The following is a 15,626-nucleotide window of genomic DNA, read 5'->3' as shown; positions in this document are numbered from 1 at the left end:
GTAAGTAGAAAGGAACTAAGTTGTGAACTGCCTTAAAGGTAAAGTTTGTATTTGATTCACTGGAAGGACTAACACCAGGTGACACGGTTAGAACAGAAGGCCGGAAGCGTGGCCTCAGCAGCAGAGTTTTGAACAGAGCTGATAAGCGGTAAGGTAAAAGGGAGAGAGGTGAGGATGGTTGAGAAAAAGGAGTTGCAGTAATGAAGATAAGGGATGGTAAAAGCCGATACGAGATTTCAAGTGGTATAGATAGAGTGTAAAGGTCAGATCTTCGACATACTGTGGAGTAAGAATCCCCAAAATTTTAATACAGCCAGGCTGTGTTAGGCTACAGAGAGAAGGTAGAGTAAAAGACAGCACCTTGGTTAAGGGTGGTGGCATGGAGGATGACAGACACACATTCTGCAGCTGGAAAACCAAAGCATGCACACTACTTAAGGGAAAGAATTTCAGAGACAATAAATTACCAAGTTTTTAAATATATGCTAAGCAAAAGCCCATTTTAAAGCCAGAGAATTATTTAGAGAAATTGTCTGAAGTGATATGATTTTGGGTTCTATAGAGCAGCTGTTTCAGTCCCAGGGCTTTTAAATCTACATAGACTCTCCTTGCATTCTCTCTCCACCTGTGTTGGCAACAGCACTGGAGAGGGAATCAAATCTTTAACCTATTGTGTAGCGACTAAATCAGCTTGCAGCTCCATGACTCCTCCACGCTTCACAGAAAATTAGGTCCCTACACATAATAAAACTGGTCCTAAATGCACCTTCATTTTGAACTCCTCTCTTTCTGAATGAGAAAAGGTGAATCAGTGTTGCAGGGAATAGTGAAGAAATAAAATCCATTTAAAAAAAAAAACAGCTATAAAACAAAGTACTGAAAAGTCTGTGGGGTGGGAACACAGGGAAAATAATTCCACATGGTACTAAATTTTTAATTTCCCAACTTTGCACAATGTTGTTTTTTTAAAGGTCAGCTGACTGGTAACTAGAGCTAACATAAATCAGTGGGGAAAGACTCCCTCCCTCCTTCAGACTGTATCCTTCAAATCAGCTCAGTAGGGGGTAGAATCAAACCTTTGTGGTATGAATGCTACAAGTGCATCTATAAATTGTCTCCTCCCTAATTGAGACAGTAGGGGTTTTGCAAAGCTTTTCTTAGCTGTGAAAGTCATTCTTTGCATATTTTACAAAAGAAGTCAGCTCATAAATCTGGAATCCTGGATGCAAAAGTGGAGTTGTCTGTTCAGTAGACAGATTAGTGTAAAAAAACTAGGAAGCATTTGTAGGTTTACAAAAGGGCTCCTAAGTTTTACAGTTGACAGTTTTATGTGGTATCTTCTGGAATGCAGCCTACCTAGAACTTCTGTTTCTGACGGCAATCACCACTTCTTTTTCATATTTAATTCATAATTCTGGTTGAAACACCTGGTATAACATCTTTGTTGTGGTTGTTAATTTTAAAGGTTTTATATCTAAAGAAAAAAATTCTTTTATTTCTCTGTATCTTAGGTTTGACGTCGATACAACAGAACTACACAGTTGGATGACCCGCTCAGAAGCTGTACTTCAGAGTCCCGAGTTTGCAATATATAGAAAAGAAGGCAACCTGTCAGACCTCAGAGAAAGAGTCAATGTAGGAAAATATACTCTCATATTTGTTTGTCAATTTGTATTAATTTTTCAAAGTACTTTCAAAGTCCAAATCTAAAAAAGTTGAACTGTAGTTTGGCAAACACTGATTGACCATACACAGCCAAATTTTCAGAATTGCTCATTAATTTTGTGTGTCCCAGATTTTGGCTGGCAGCTTGATATATGTTGTGCCTGAGGTGGTGTTGACCCATACATCCAAGTCCACACACTTTTAACTTGTACTGCAGATTGGTACAAGTCTAAATAAAAGCAGAATCAAGCTTTATATACATTACCTTATGTATATAACCATCCTGCTACTCTTTTCATTCTAGTATTTTTATGTTAGTATCACATATTAACAAGCAAAGTCATATTATACTGTATGTAAAGGAAGATCCAGTATTTCTTTCTAGTCATAGTGTTCTAGTAAAGATCCCAAATATTAAAAATCATATTGCTCAGCTGAATTTAAACAAGTCTGGCCATGGTAGCATGGAACACTTGAAAAATTATTCTTTAATCTCCTACGGCCTCAGTGATGATTTTGCAGTGTGTAAGCATAACTGTGTGTGTGTTTTCCACACACACTGAATTTAGTCTGTTAAACACTACAATATTTGAATACTAGGAAATAATTTGATTTTTGAAAATAGTTGCAAAAATTATCTGCTTTATTCTGAGTATGAGAAGGAGAAATCCATGTCTAGCTAGCTATTACACTCAAAGCCCATGATATTTTACAAATATGTTGGTTTAAAAATTAACAAAGATAAATTCTTCCTCCATGTACTGCAAATGGAACAAAATTACCAACACTAAATCATTTCTGCTATATGTTTGTCTTCCCGTCTGTGTCTCCATCTTAAATCAGCTCTGATAAGATGAAGGAAATTGAATTTCAGCCCTTAAGAAGTATATATTCAAAAGTTTCTTGTTATCTCACTTACCTTGCAGTGGTTTGTGTTTAATCAATAGTCTCCATAGCAATACTGGAAGAAAGCACTGAGTACTTTGCGGTATACTGAGTGCAGCTCTCTGATGCCACCTGCTCATCTTTGTGTACTTGGAAGTAATACTAATAATTATTTGGTAAATGATTTTACTCTGACCATTTTCTATCTGCTCCATGAAATGTGCACGTATTAAAAACAAAACTGGCATGATACATGCAGAAGATATGATGGATGCAGGCATTCAGATACTAGAGTGATGGGGACAATTTAATTCATAAAGAGAGAGACACTTTTGGAGTGCTTCACACATTATACTATTGGGTTTTTTAAATAATTGAAGGTTCCTTTTGTTTCCATTTTTAGGAGCATAACCACCTCAAAGTTGGCAAATTAGCTCTTGCCCAGACCTTTGTAATTATTCTGAACACTTGCACACTCAGATACCCTTAGCCAATAAGATGTTCCCCTTCCTAATATCAGTTTTATAATACTTTAAAATAACCTTAAGGGATTCAGCAGCCATGGTTTGTTCACTTCCCTCCTCCTTTCCTTCCTGTGCTCCTAAGGAGGCGGTGATCTGTGTCCCTGCAAGTGAGAGATGGAGGTAGATGAACCCCAGACCTGCTTCTGCTCCCAACTGGGGTTCCCCGCAGCTCTTGCCCCAGACTCTAGTCGGGCTCCTATACTTGCTCCTCTTTTGTTGATGGTGAGGCAGAGTTTGGGGGTGGGAGGCCAGTAGCAGCGCCATCTTTTCAGATCTTTGCCAAAAATGTATATGATTACATGGGAATGTGCTGGATTGGACTCAGGCATGGTCCTCCCCTCCATTTTGGTCCCCCCAGATATTGTAACATTGGAAGTTGGGTTCAAGGGATTGGAGACAACCGGATCTTTCAGATCTTCCATAGATGACCTTAGAAAGTGAGTAGTAGCATGATTGAGAAGCTTGTTTCCAATTACCTGTGCTGGAAAACAGTGCAGAAAAATCTTTTTCTGAGATCAAAGATCGGGATGCAGGATAGAAAAAAAATGGAGGACTTCCTCTTCTAAAAAGAAATGGGAGAAATAACAAACATTATTATCCCATGTTAACACTGAAAATCTTTTTATAAAGACCACAGCTGAGTTAGGGTTGGAGGAACATCTTTATTTTTAAAAGTTTACATTTTGCCATGAGTAACTGCACATTTAAGGGTCTACAAGTTGCAGGCGCCAAAAAGGCTCGACCTCCTTTAGTCAGTATCAATATAGGTGAGATAAATAAAGTGGGGGGTAGCTCCCTTCAATGGACTCCCAGCCAGCCAGTTAGCTGTAAAATCCCTCTTGGTAGCTGTTTTAAACCCTTTACAAGTAAAGGAAGTAAAGAAGTCCCCCAGGTAAAGAGAAAAGAAAAAGTGGGCACCTGACCAAAAGAGCCAATGGGAAGGCTAGAACTTTTTAAAACGGGGAAAGAAACTTTCCCTTTGTCTGTGGTTCTCTGGGCTGCAGAAACATGGAGCAGCAATGCTATAAGCAGAAATGCTGTGTAAGGTTTGAACCAGTATGAAAAAGTATTTTCCATACCTAGAAGGAAAAATTTGGATAGGGAATGTTTAGTTAGATGCTATCAGGTTATCTCTTTATTTTGGCTTTTGGATCTCCTCTGTGCTAACCCCAGATGCTTTTGTTTGCTTGTAACCTTTAAGCTGAAGCCCCAAGAAGCTATTTTGGGTGATTAATTTTTTGGAATTACTCTTCTAAAATCTATCAAAAGCCTAAATTCCAAATGTATTTTCTCTTTGTTTTTTATAAAATTTACTTTTCTTTAAAAAAACAAACAAACAAAAAACCAGGATTGGATTTTTGGTGTCCTAAGAGGTTTGTGCATATGCTGTTTGATTAGCTGGGGGTAACAGCTAATTTCCTTTGTTTTCTTTCTCAGCTCTTCCCCAAAGCGAGGAGGGGGAAGTGAAAAGGGCTTGAGCATACCCCACAGGGAGGAATTCCCAAGTGCTCCTTCCTGGGTCCAAGGGGTTGGTTTTGTTTTGTTTTTGATTTGCATTTGGGTGGTGGCAGCATTTACCAAGCCAAAGTCAGAGAAAAACTGTAACCTTGGGAGTTTAATTCAAGCCTGGAGTGGCAAGTATTAATTTAAGAATCCTTGTGGGCCCCCACTTTCTGCACTCAGAGTGACAGAGTGGGGATTCAGCCTTGACAACAGGGGAAACTTTTAAAGATAATTGGTGACAGCTAGCGGCTGAAATCTGTACTGGACACTGCTCAGCTGCTGGCAGAAGTAAAGTCAGGGCAAGTTTTTAAAAAAACAGATTTGAAAACCTGCCTGTACTTGATTTTTTTCAGACACAACATCTCTCTCCTTGGAAATGGAAGCAGAGGTGGGAAGTGGCAGCCAGCACCTTAAATTAACAAGAGCTTTCACAGCTGCTGGCTGCCAGTTCTCACTTTTATTTCTATGGAAATAAGGGTCAGAACAAGGCAAAAATAAGATGATGGGGTATGGGCTGCCTGCTGAAATCTGCATCTCCAGAGTCAAAAGTCAGCTATTGACTAGGACTATTTAATTACAAATGTTAAGACAAAAAAGACAAACATTATAGAAATGATGATTCAATGAGGCTGTCTGTATATATTTATTATACTGTTACACACACACCTGTAACTGTATATAGGTATGCGTATACAGGTGCATATGTACATACACACTTGGTTTGTTCACACACAGAACAGAGAGAGATTATGGATTTGATCCAAAGTCCACTGAAGTCAATGGGTATCTTTTTATTTTGGCCCTATATGGCACTTTATCAAGAATACATGGTTATGTGGTATGAAGGTTTCATTATGGGATGACCATATAAGTAATGTACACAATCTAAAATGGATGCCAATAAAATCTTTTACTCCATTCCGCCCCTTCATGAATTCTGTATGTGATGTCTACATTACAGAAAACAATTTTAGCAATGCTTTAAAGTGTTCCTTGTTCAGCCATAATGACAGGTTCCTTTGTTACTGTGAATCTGAATATATAGGGCTTAGGTGAAGAAAATAGTGAAAATTAACAAGATGGAAAACATCCGGAAAAAAGAAGTCCAAGGCTGAGAATATATATCCATAATTTAACAGTAAAAATCTTTACAATGATGTAGTTAGTGAAGAAAATAACATTTAGAAGCCTGAAAATTCAGAGTTTAAAGTTAAACTTACCAGAAACCCAAACTTTAGCAAGTATGGGAGAGTTCACAAAGTACAATGCTCAAACCACTTAAATTTAGCTCCTTCTCAATCTCAAGCTCCTAAATTATCTTTTTTCCTTTTATAGCTGCCTTTTATAGCTACTTTACAGATATGCTGTGTTTGGATCAAAACGTTTTTTAAAGAAGTTGAATTCTGTAGCTTAGGACTTGTCCTCACAGCTTTGTACGCAACACTGTACATGCACACCCTGGCTTGCCATGCACTGACTGACTGTAGACAAGCCCTAGGATTTTGAACAGAAACTCTCATTGTGCAGCTTGCTGCTGGTGTGTCAAAACTGGGAATCAGACAGCAGCGATTTAAAATTTGTTTAACGTTTCCATTGTAGACATGGTAATGCTGCATGTAATGATCTTGGATAATTGGTTACCAAATAAAATCATATGATTCAATAGTAACCTCCTAGTTTTGCAGGATTGGGCCTGCCTGGTGGAGAGTGGAGAATGACTCCCTACATTGCTATTGACCAAATCAAGGATTTTTAAAGTGTTTTTGTGAACAGTGCCTGACATACCGCTGTATAATTAAGAATAAAGGATTTTAAATGTTGGTTGTGATCAGATGAAGCTATTATATATGAATAAGATACTGTAGTCTGATATTCTACTTTGATCAGATTAGCATGAAGCGGCATAAATCGTTGTCTCACTGTATGGGTATAGCATGTTGTGTAGGACTGAAGTGTTCTACTGCTGACTAGAAAATAGATGCTCATGGTTTTTGCTATTATCACATATCTTTTTAAAAGCCAATAAAGTACTTACAAAAATAACCACACAAAAAGAGGACTGTCAAGTAAAGTTGACTGGAAAAATCAAATTTTTTCTTGCATTTCAAATTTTCCATTTGAAACTCCAGTTTTTCCTGTAGGAAATTTCAGAAGTGTGGGACAATTGTGTTTTTTGCTTACTTTACAATACTTACTCTTTCCCAACTTTTTCCAGTGGCACCAGCTGGTAAACAGGAATGAAAAGTGGGAAGGCAAGGAAAAAAAAAAAACACATTTCACTTTTAGAAGTAACATGTTAAAATTTAAATTTTAACACACTACTTAAATGTGCAAGTGTTACTGTTTCTCTCAGTCACACTTTCAGTATTTTGTTACTGATTGCCAACTGGCAGAAGTTGGAAAACAATAATAATACATGGGAAAGTAGGGTTTTCCACACTTTGACTTTTTTCACAGCTTTTTCTAATTGAAGAGTAATCAGAAGGTGAGGCAAAATTTTCATTTTAAAATAGAAAAATGTTTAAGGATATTTTCCCACAAATGTTTTGTTTCCAAAATGTTTTATTTTTCCAGAAAAATATTGAAAGATGAAAAATTGATTGACAATATTTTTGTGTGAAAAATATAGATTGTTTTAAAAAATAAAGCCCTATTTTCCAATGGAAAAAACTTTCCCTCAGAAAATGTTTGACTACTGCAGTTGTTAAGGTTCTGATGTGTAGCACTCAAAGATTTGGAAATGCCAAAATTAAGGTTTTCTGCACAACCTTAACCTCAAACCACTTGTGTAGTGAATAAGCCTTGGGTCCAGAAGAGTACTACCTCAATCATGACAGAAGATGAGAAATGCATAATGAATGAAGGAGGGTTGAGAGGTAAATGAGAGGGGTGTTGACAGGACCCCCTGCCTTATTCAGTGCAGGGATGGGTGATGCACCATTTATGAGGCATGGGGAAATAAAGTATGAGGCTAATCATAAATATTTAAAAGTTATTTCAGTCACTGTGCACTGTTGAGCCTGCAGAATTAATAATGATGGGACCTGTGGAAAAATGTGATCATGTATTTAAAAATAATCTCAAAGTATCTCAAAATGCATACACACAAGGGAGCAGAATTCATGTTGTGTAGGCCACCTTTACTTTGGCATTTCCAGACTTTTGAATGCAACCTTAACATTATATTTATCAGCTTTTTGTATGGATACACATGCACAGGGGGGGGGGGGGCGGTGGTGACACACACTCCACTCACGTGGCAATTCTGTCCATGTGAGAAATTAATACATGTGGTTCCTCAGTTCATCATGCAACTTTGACTATTTCATCTACCCTCTGCTCCTTAATCCATCACTTATGCGACTTATCCTCCCCCCCACACCCCCCCCCCCAGTCAGCTTTTAAAAAGTCACTTTAAAAAACAATCAGCCTGCCAAGATGATGACAATCATTATTATTTATTTGGATTGCGTTGTCACTTAGGAATCCCCCCACCCAATTGTGCTAAGTACTGTACATATATCTAATGAAGAGAAAGTCCTAGGAGTTTACAATCTCAGAATAAAATAGACAACTGGTGGATATAGCAAGGAGCTGGGGGGAGCACAAGGTAACAGTGGGACAATACTAATCAGCAGTAAATGTTTGCTGCTTTTGCCCCCAAAATACTACCTCTATTCAGGACCTCGAAAGGTGAAATTTGTCTTGGGCTAGTGACATGTTTTCTATAGATGTAAAAATGTAAGAACTGTGAAAAGCCTGTTATCTTCTGGAAACAGGAACTTTTTATCATATGGAAGGGGAGTTTCTGAACTTTCCACTGGGACTCACAGTATTTGTGTCTGGCCTTGGAAGGTTCAGGATCACAGACTTAAATGCCTTGTCATTTTTATGCTTAGAAAAATCAATATTCTATATATAAATACATAAAAATCTATATAAATCATCTATATATAGATTAGAGTAGTTTTTATGGTTCCTTCTGGGCTCTTTACAGTTAGACCAATAGTAACTACATCACCTGGCTTTACAGGCGGAGTGAGACCAAAAAAAAAAAAAAAAAAAAATCCCATGTCCATTTTTAAAGCTCTCTAAAGTGCATTTCTACAAAAGTTTTTCTGTAATTTATGTGGCACGCAACACATGACGGTGTGGTATGAAGATTTTATTTGTACATGTTAGGAATGACTCATGCAAGCCACGAGTGAGTAATGCAGTCATCTTAAATTCATTCTGATAAAACCTAGATACCACATCACACTATCATGCATCAGTCCATAACTTCTCTCTGTGCGTATAATGTACAAATAAATATATAATAAAACATATGCTTACCAAAGTATTCCCAAACTTAATTCCTCACTAAATATCAATTCTCATCTTCATTTTTTAAGATACATTATTTGCACAAAATTAAATTGATACAAGTATTTTCTATAAAATTTGCACATTGTTACAGTGGATGTTTAAAATTATTAAAATGTATGATGAAATACCTATTATAATAGGAAGCAACTATGTGTATATATAATTTACAATAAAACATAGAATGAGATAGTGGTAGGCCTTGGGTATGTGTGAATAGGACTGTGTGAGGCTGTGGAAGGTGGCTCTCTGAAGCCCCAGGCCTGGTATAAGATGTTCACAGTTAGGCTCTATCTGCTACATTAGCATCACTGAGGATTTTTGCATGGTCAGATTCTGTCTTTGTATATCCCATTGTAGAATCAGGGCTTAAATTCATTTTTAAAATATACATTTTTACTTTCCAATTTCCTTTTTTTTTCCCCCAAGCCATTCATTTTGATACAAAAATATGCAAAATCCCCAAATTTTCAGGTACAGTGAAAAGAATTTTTCTCAAAGTCCATTTTTACTGTGTATGATTCTGTGTTAGCATGATGATTTTGAAGTGAGAATCCATTTTGAATTAATTTGAGGCATTTTGAGCATTGCTGTTGTTAATTCACCCACTGGTAGTTGTGATATACAAATTAGGTGTTTTCTCAACAAAACAGTATTGGTATTACTATTTAATGCACTAATTATCTCTGTTAAAATAAATGCATTTAAAAAGAGATTTCAAGTCCAGTATCACTTTAAAAAGTGTGTTTATATATACTTACTATGTAAATAAGGAGTGTAATGTTAGTCATCTAAATCTATACTTAGGTATCAAAAGCAGTGGCCTAATTTATTTGGCTTCATTGCAAGTTGTGAGGGCTCTCTACGCTTTTTATAGTCAGGCCCCTTAGAGTATGTCTTCACTGCACGTTCAGCGTGAGTGATCAGCTCCTGGGTGGGACCAGCCACACTGCAAAGTCCAGCTTGGGTTACTGTGTTCTCACTGGTGCTGCACTCACCTGTGTGAGGCATTAGGACTTCTGGATGTATATCTCAAGGATCTTTTGTGATGCAGTAAGATGAGCCTCTCTGATTATATCCCACTGAATCTTGGTAGAACTTGTCTGACCTTCTGGGCACATGGGGAAATTGTTGGAAGGCATTGGAGAACTATCAGCACTTGAATGATTATCCTGCATCCTTCTGCAACATGGGCAGGTTACTAGCCTAAATACAAGCAGATTGTAAACCATACCCCAGCTATTGCAACTAGCCCAGATTGAAACACTACTAAATTTGGGTAAGAAGGTTTTGTGTGTGGCTGAGCGGGGGGCTAGGGACAATACTTTAATAGAAGTTCTAGTTAATTCAGCAGTGAAGTCATACTTTAAATATACCTAAATACGGATTAGGATGTCCAACTTTAGCCATGTAAGTTTGAAAAGGTTGGCTAATACATAGTAAGCAAATAAGTCAAAGCCATATGGGATGAATTCTGCAGTGCTCTGAGCAATCCTGTGATGGGCTATGCACCCTCCACTCACATCAAAATCTGTGGGAACTGAGGTCACACAGCCCTGTGAAGGATCAAGTTTAATATTTCTCTATATGAAACCTATTGAACAGACATTTTTTTCATTCTCTGATCCTGGGTTTTGAACAATTCGGATTCTATATATAAATACTTGTGTGTTGTTTGTCTATAAAGTACCTACATGTGTTGTTTATCAAATAATCTTGTCATGCTTGCACGTAGAGATTTATGTATTCAACCTTGCTTTCCTAAAGTTATGTGGCCAGAAGCATAGCCAACTTTGTGTGATTTGTTCTGTTGCCAAGTCAGGAGGTTAGCCGGGCGATTTTACAGGGTAAAAAGATTTTGTGGCCGTAGAAAATGTACAGATTAATTATTTGGTGTCTTCAAAATCTCTGTCTAAATTCTTACCTTTCCTGTCATGCTACAGGCCATCGAACGAGAAAAGTCTGAGAAGTACAGGAAACTGCAAGACACCAGCAGATCAGCGGAGGCCTTGGTGGAACAGATGGTGAATGGTAATGATATGGGGGTTGAATTAGATGATAATCTTAGGGATAGAATAAATACACAAGAATTCTGTTAGCAAAGCACTTTCTGAATGGAATGGTAAGTTAATTTTGCTTTATATTTTTGTCACTCTGTCTGGAGTGACCCACCACTGAGAGAGCCAGTTTCAGGTCACCTTGTTAGAAAACAGTACAGAAACCCCAAACTGACTGTATATTCTATAATTAGATTTCACCAAGCCAGTAACAAATGTGCACTCCTGGATTAGTCTTACCATGGAGCCACAGACAGTCCCCTTAGGCTCTCCCGCCCCTCTTTACCACCCAGACAAGATGGACTTTGTGATGAAAGGTTATTAAAAGAAAAAATCACCTCACATTAGGTTACTCCCAACCTCAAAGGCTCAGTCACCCGAGGTCAATGGATACTCTGGATCTCACACCAAAGACAACACTGACAGCCAATTTCTCTAGTAAACTAAATAAAGGTTTATTAGCTAAGAAAAAGAAATCTGTTATTGAGAGGTTAAAACAGGTAAAATACATTAACAGTTGAGTCAAAGTTTGTAAATCCAATATGATAGCAGAGATGTAGTGATGGGATCTTGGGCCATTTATTCAGTATTCCACCCTGTTATAATCCAAAACAGTTCAGAGATACAACATCGCTCCCTGGATCCATTCTTATAGCAGTTTGCCCTGGAAAGCAATCTGGCAAGTATCTCCATCACATCATGGACTTTTTGTCTGTTGACTAAATGCAGACTGTGGATTTCCCATTGTTGAACACTATGACCCATGCTTTGAAGTTAGTATGCTTCTTCATTTACAGTTCCAAAGCTTCAATTCTGTTTGATGGGCAGGCCAATTACAGATGCATATATAATGCATTTTGTTACAGGAATCCAAATAATCTTTCATTCGTTTTCATGAAGTTTAAACATCAAGCAAATACATCTTTGATCTAGGATTATCTAATTACAGGGTATGCATAGTGTAACAGAAGACAACAGAATACAGATAGGTGAAAACAATACAATCAACATCTCCTTTTGATCTCTTTTAACAAGTGAATTGGCTTGAACATGCTATGACCTTTTAGCATTTCTTTGATATTCAAGCATAAGTGAACTGCCCTATTGCTCTAGCTTGAGCTGTTAGAATCACAATTTTCTTATTATTTTTAATGTTAGAGCTATTCATTGGAAAGGGGTGGAAACAAAAACAGAACTTTACCACCATGAAAGGAAATGTAGCAAACTATAATGCTCACAATAGTGCACTATGTGTTGTTAGTCAGTTCTGCACAGAAACTAGGATTCAAATCTTACTTTCTGACTATATTAAACTTTTGAAGAGACCATAGTTCATTTGAAATTATTTCAGGGAGCACGAGCCTTGAATATAGTCACAATTCTTAGACATTTTGAAAATTAATCATATCTGATTATATGGCTTTTGCAATATTTTATATCGTAGCAGAGTACAGAGAATTCTAATTATACTTTGGAAGAGATTTCTGTTATTTAAAAATTCAAATGTAATGGTTTATCCAAATTTCAGATTAAAAAAAAATCTTATTTTACTTTGTAATGGGCTTCACTCACCATTCTGGCACCTCCTGCTGGTTGTCTTGGGAATTAGCTCTTCGGGTAGTGCCACACCACCATCACTCCTGCTCTAGGTCCCATGTCTTTCCAAGGACAGCAGCACCCTCTTCAGCGACACAGCCCTCCGGCCGTGCCTCACACTGTGCTTCCCACTTCCAGAGGACCTGAAGTCTGCTGTTCAACCACTTCCTTTAGTGGCTATTGCAGCGAATTGTCTGGCCACTTCCTCATGGCCCCAGCATCCTCTTTGCCCTTGCCTCAGGGCCTCAGCCTGCAAACCCCAGCAGCCAGCCAGGACCTCTCTCTCTCCTGCTCCCAACACCCTCTCAGCTCTCCAGAGACGCACTCCTTCCTCCCTGGGCTTCCAGCAGACAACTATCCTCCTCTGCAATTTCCTTTTTATATGGGCCTCCTTGGCTCTGATTAGCTGCTCCCCTCAGCCCTTCTCTGATTGGCTGCCTCCTTAGGACTCTATTAACTCCTTAGAGTCCCATGTGGGGCAGAAGCCCCATCACATACTGATGATTGAATTTGTCAAATTTCCTGTTAATTTCCAGACTTGACTGATATGTTGTGAGCTTTTAGATTTTATTTGCTAGGAAAAGAAAAAGGTTTTATTGTAAAACAGGAGAAATATACACTGAAGAAAAATTGCAGTGGTATGTGTTTTGAGTGCAACTTGACAAACTAGAACCAGAAATTGTCATCTTCGTTACAGCAAATAATTCCCAGCACTACAATAAAATCTACAAACAATTCTACTAGTAACTAGGGGCAGATTCTGCTATGCTGACCCACCTTAAGTTGTGGATAGTCCCACTGATGAAATGGAATTATTTGTCAAATATGATTATAGTAATGAAAATAAGGAGGGCAGACTCTGGACCTAAGTGGGTTGAATGTTACGTTCCTCCTTTACTACCACTTTCATACAAACAAAATATAAACAGCTTGCAACTTAGTGTTTGCTTAAGTATCTCAGTTTAGTGTTCATTAGTTACTTTATTATGTAGTGGTTGAACACGGTAAATTAAATATTGGAAAACAATAATGACAATAAACAGGCTTTCTTAACTGTGGTTCTCAACAGTACAAGCAAGGATGCAGTATCGTGGAGGAAGCTGTTAGACAAATGCTTACAGTCAAAACTGGCAGCATTAGAAGTGCTGAGTATCCACATCTGCCACTATCTTGTGGATCCATAGCTCTTCCAAAATTTTGGGCCTGCACAGTGCAGTTGCAATAGAGCTGACCTTCAACAAGTTCAAAATTAGTTAAGGAACTAACTACTAAGGAACTACTACCAGAGAGTGGAGTGTAAAATCGAATGGGTTGCTATTTGAAGTTGCAGGCTTTCTTTAATTGTTATGATAAACAGCAGAGAACTTAACTTCACAAGTGAATAAAATACTAAATTGCCATGCTAACCAAATGTCAATGAGCCTAGGTAGTTGTGGAGTCACCCCAGCATCAGTGTATAGGCACAGTACCTCAAGCAATGGCCCTGGCCTGCCAAGTTGTCATAGATTTCAAGGATAGACAGATTTTAATGGTCTCATTCCTAAACACAAGGAGCAATGCAGAGGAAAGTCTGTGAGGCAGAATCTCAAGAAACTTCCATCCTGCTTGGGACAGAGTCCTTATCCTGACCTTTTCCATGGTTGGTCATGTACAAAATATCTATAGCAGATTTTTCTTTTAATTGGTATTAAAAATAATCTATTTGGCCTGGAAGAATACTTTCCCTGGATTGTGCAAGCCTTGTAAGGCACTATTTGATATGTGCACATTGAGCCAATTGAGTCAAGAGTCAGGTCCATGTAGTGCAGATAAGAAAATATAAAAAATCTCCTTCTTCTATTTTGCCTCATGGCTGGGAGGAACAGCACTGCACTTGACTGCCCTGGTGACAATTCCATTTGCATTTTTTTGCTGTCTACTTTTGGTTTCAGTTGGAGAACCAGTAGCCCCAGGAACTGGTATTATGACACAACCACCTCTTTGTTCCAAAGCCTAGGTGTCAACTACACTTAGTATCAAACAGACGATCACTTCCATCTGAAATTCCCTCTTGTAACTTGTGATTCTCTGTTCCCCCCTTGCCTCCCAAAATGGTGCATGCATGCGGCTGATATTATGATGTAGTAACTCTGGTTATGAGGTCATAGTGAGAGGAAGAGGTCCAAACTCACTTCTGGCTTGGTTCTTTCATTAATAAGTAATATTTATTTATGATGATATGCTGTTTGGAGGGAGGACACTTGCCACTGTTGCTTAAAGTAGCAGCAAGGATTGTGCATAATTGTTAAAGGCGGCCCCTTAAAGACAGGATGAGGTTTCCCAAATATCAGTCTATCGGAAGGAACGTGTCTTCCCACTAGGACTTTGGCACTGAGCATGCTAGCTGTGGATCAGTGTAACTGAGCGTGGCCCTTTCAGTTCTTCTGACCTCATGCTTTGCATCATGACAGTCTTGTTCCCAGGAGTACATGACTCCACCCTGGCTAGAACAACATCTTAGTTGTCTGTGTAAGAAGGAACTTTCCCTTACTGGCAATTTTAGAGGGGCAAGTACCCTTTTGGAAAAGGGAGCCGCCTTCACAGCTGTTCAGCCTGATATTTATGGAACTTCCACATACACTACAGCTGCAAAGGCAATTCCAAAATGAGTAGAGTACAGAGTAAATAAGAAGTGCAATAATTACCAAAAGGTTAAAGTGTAAAATGAGATAAGTATTCTCAGCAGAGGAGAATTAGACAGATTATTTTAACTAAACTTTTTCACTTGCTGTGAACAGGAATATGTGGCAAAGTGTTTAGTATTATATCTTGAGTAGGGGGAAAGTTAACTGTCATATGCAAACTTTTGGAATTGTAAGTACTGTGGATTTTCTATCTGTCTAAATCTTCCAATTCATTATGAGTTAATACATTTGGTATTAAATAGGATTACCTCCAGACTGGGATTGAACAAAAAACAGAAGTTTACCTCAACTCTAAGCATAAATCTCAAATTGTGTTAAACATGTAAACTTTTTAAGATTCAGAATAA

The 15,626-nt window shown here is 38.1% G+C and overlaps 1 protein-coding gene across 11 annotated transcripts in view; it reads left to right on the top strand.

The window, feature by feature from the left end:
* DMD (dystrophin) overlaps positions 1-15,626 on the top strand; it is a 1,937,833-nt gene that overhangs the window by 698,199 nt on the left and 1,224,008 nt on the right. For all 11 annotated transcript variants that reach the window (XM_073357918.2, XM_073357898.2, XM_073357881.2 and 8 more), the window contains exons 18-19: positions 1,512-1,635; positions 10,886-10,973. In XM_073357918.2, the coding sequence (XP_073214019.2) occupies positions 1,512-1,635; positions 10,886-10,973 (212 nt within the window). The remainder of the gene's footprint in view (positions 1-1,511; positions 1,636-10,885; positions 10,974-15,626) is intronic.

Source organism: Lepidochelys kempii, chromosome 1, assembly GCF_965140285.1.
Source record: "Lepidochelys kempii isolate rLepKem1 chromosome 1, rLepKem1.hap1, whole genome shotgun sequence".
Taxonomy (NCBI): Eukaryota; Metazoa; Chordata; order Testudines; family Cheloniidae; genus Lepidochelys; species Lepidochelys kempii.
The sequence above is the reverse complement of the archived record's forward strand: the minus strand, read 5'-3'. Positions and strand labels throughout refer to the sequence as shown.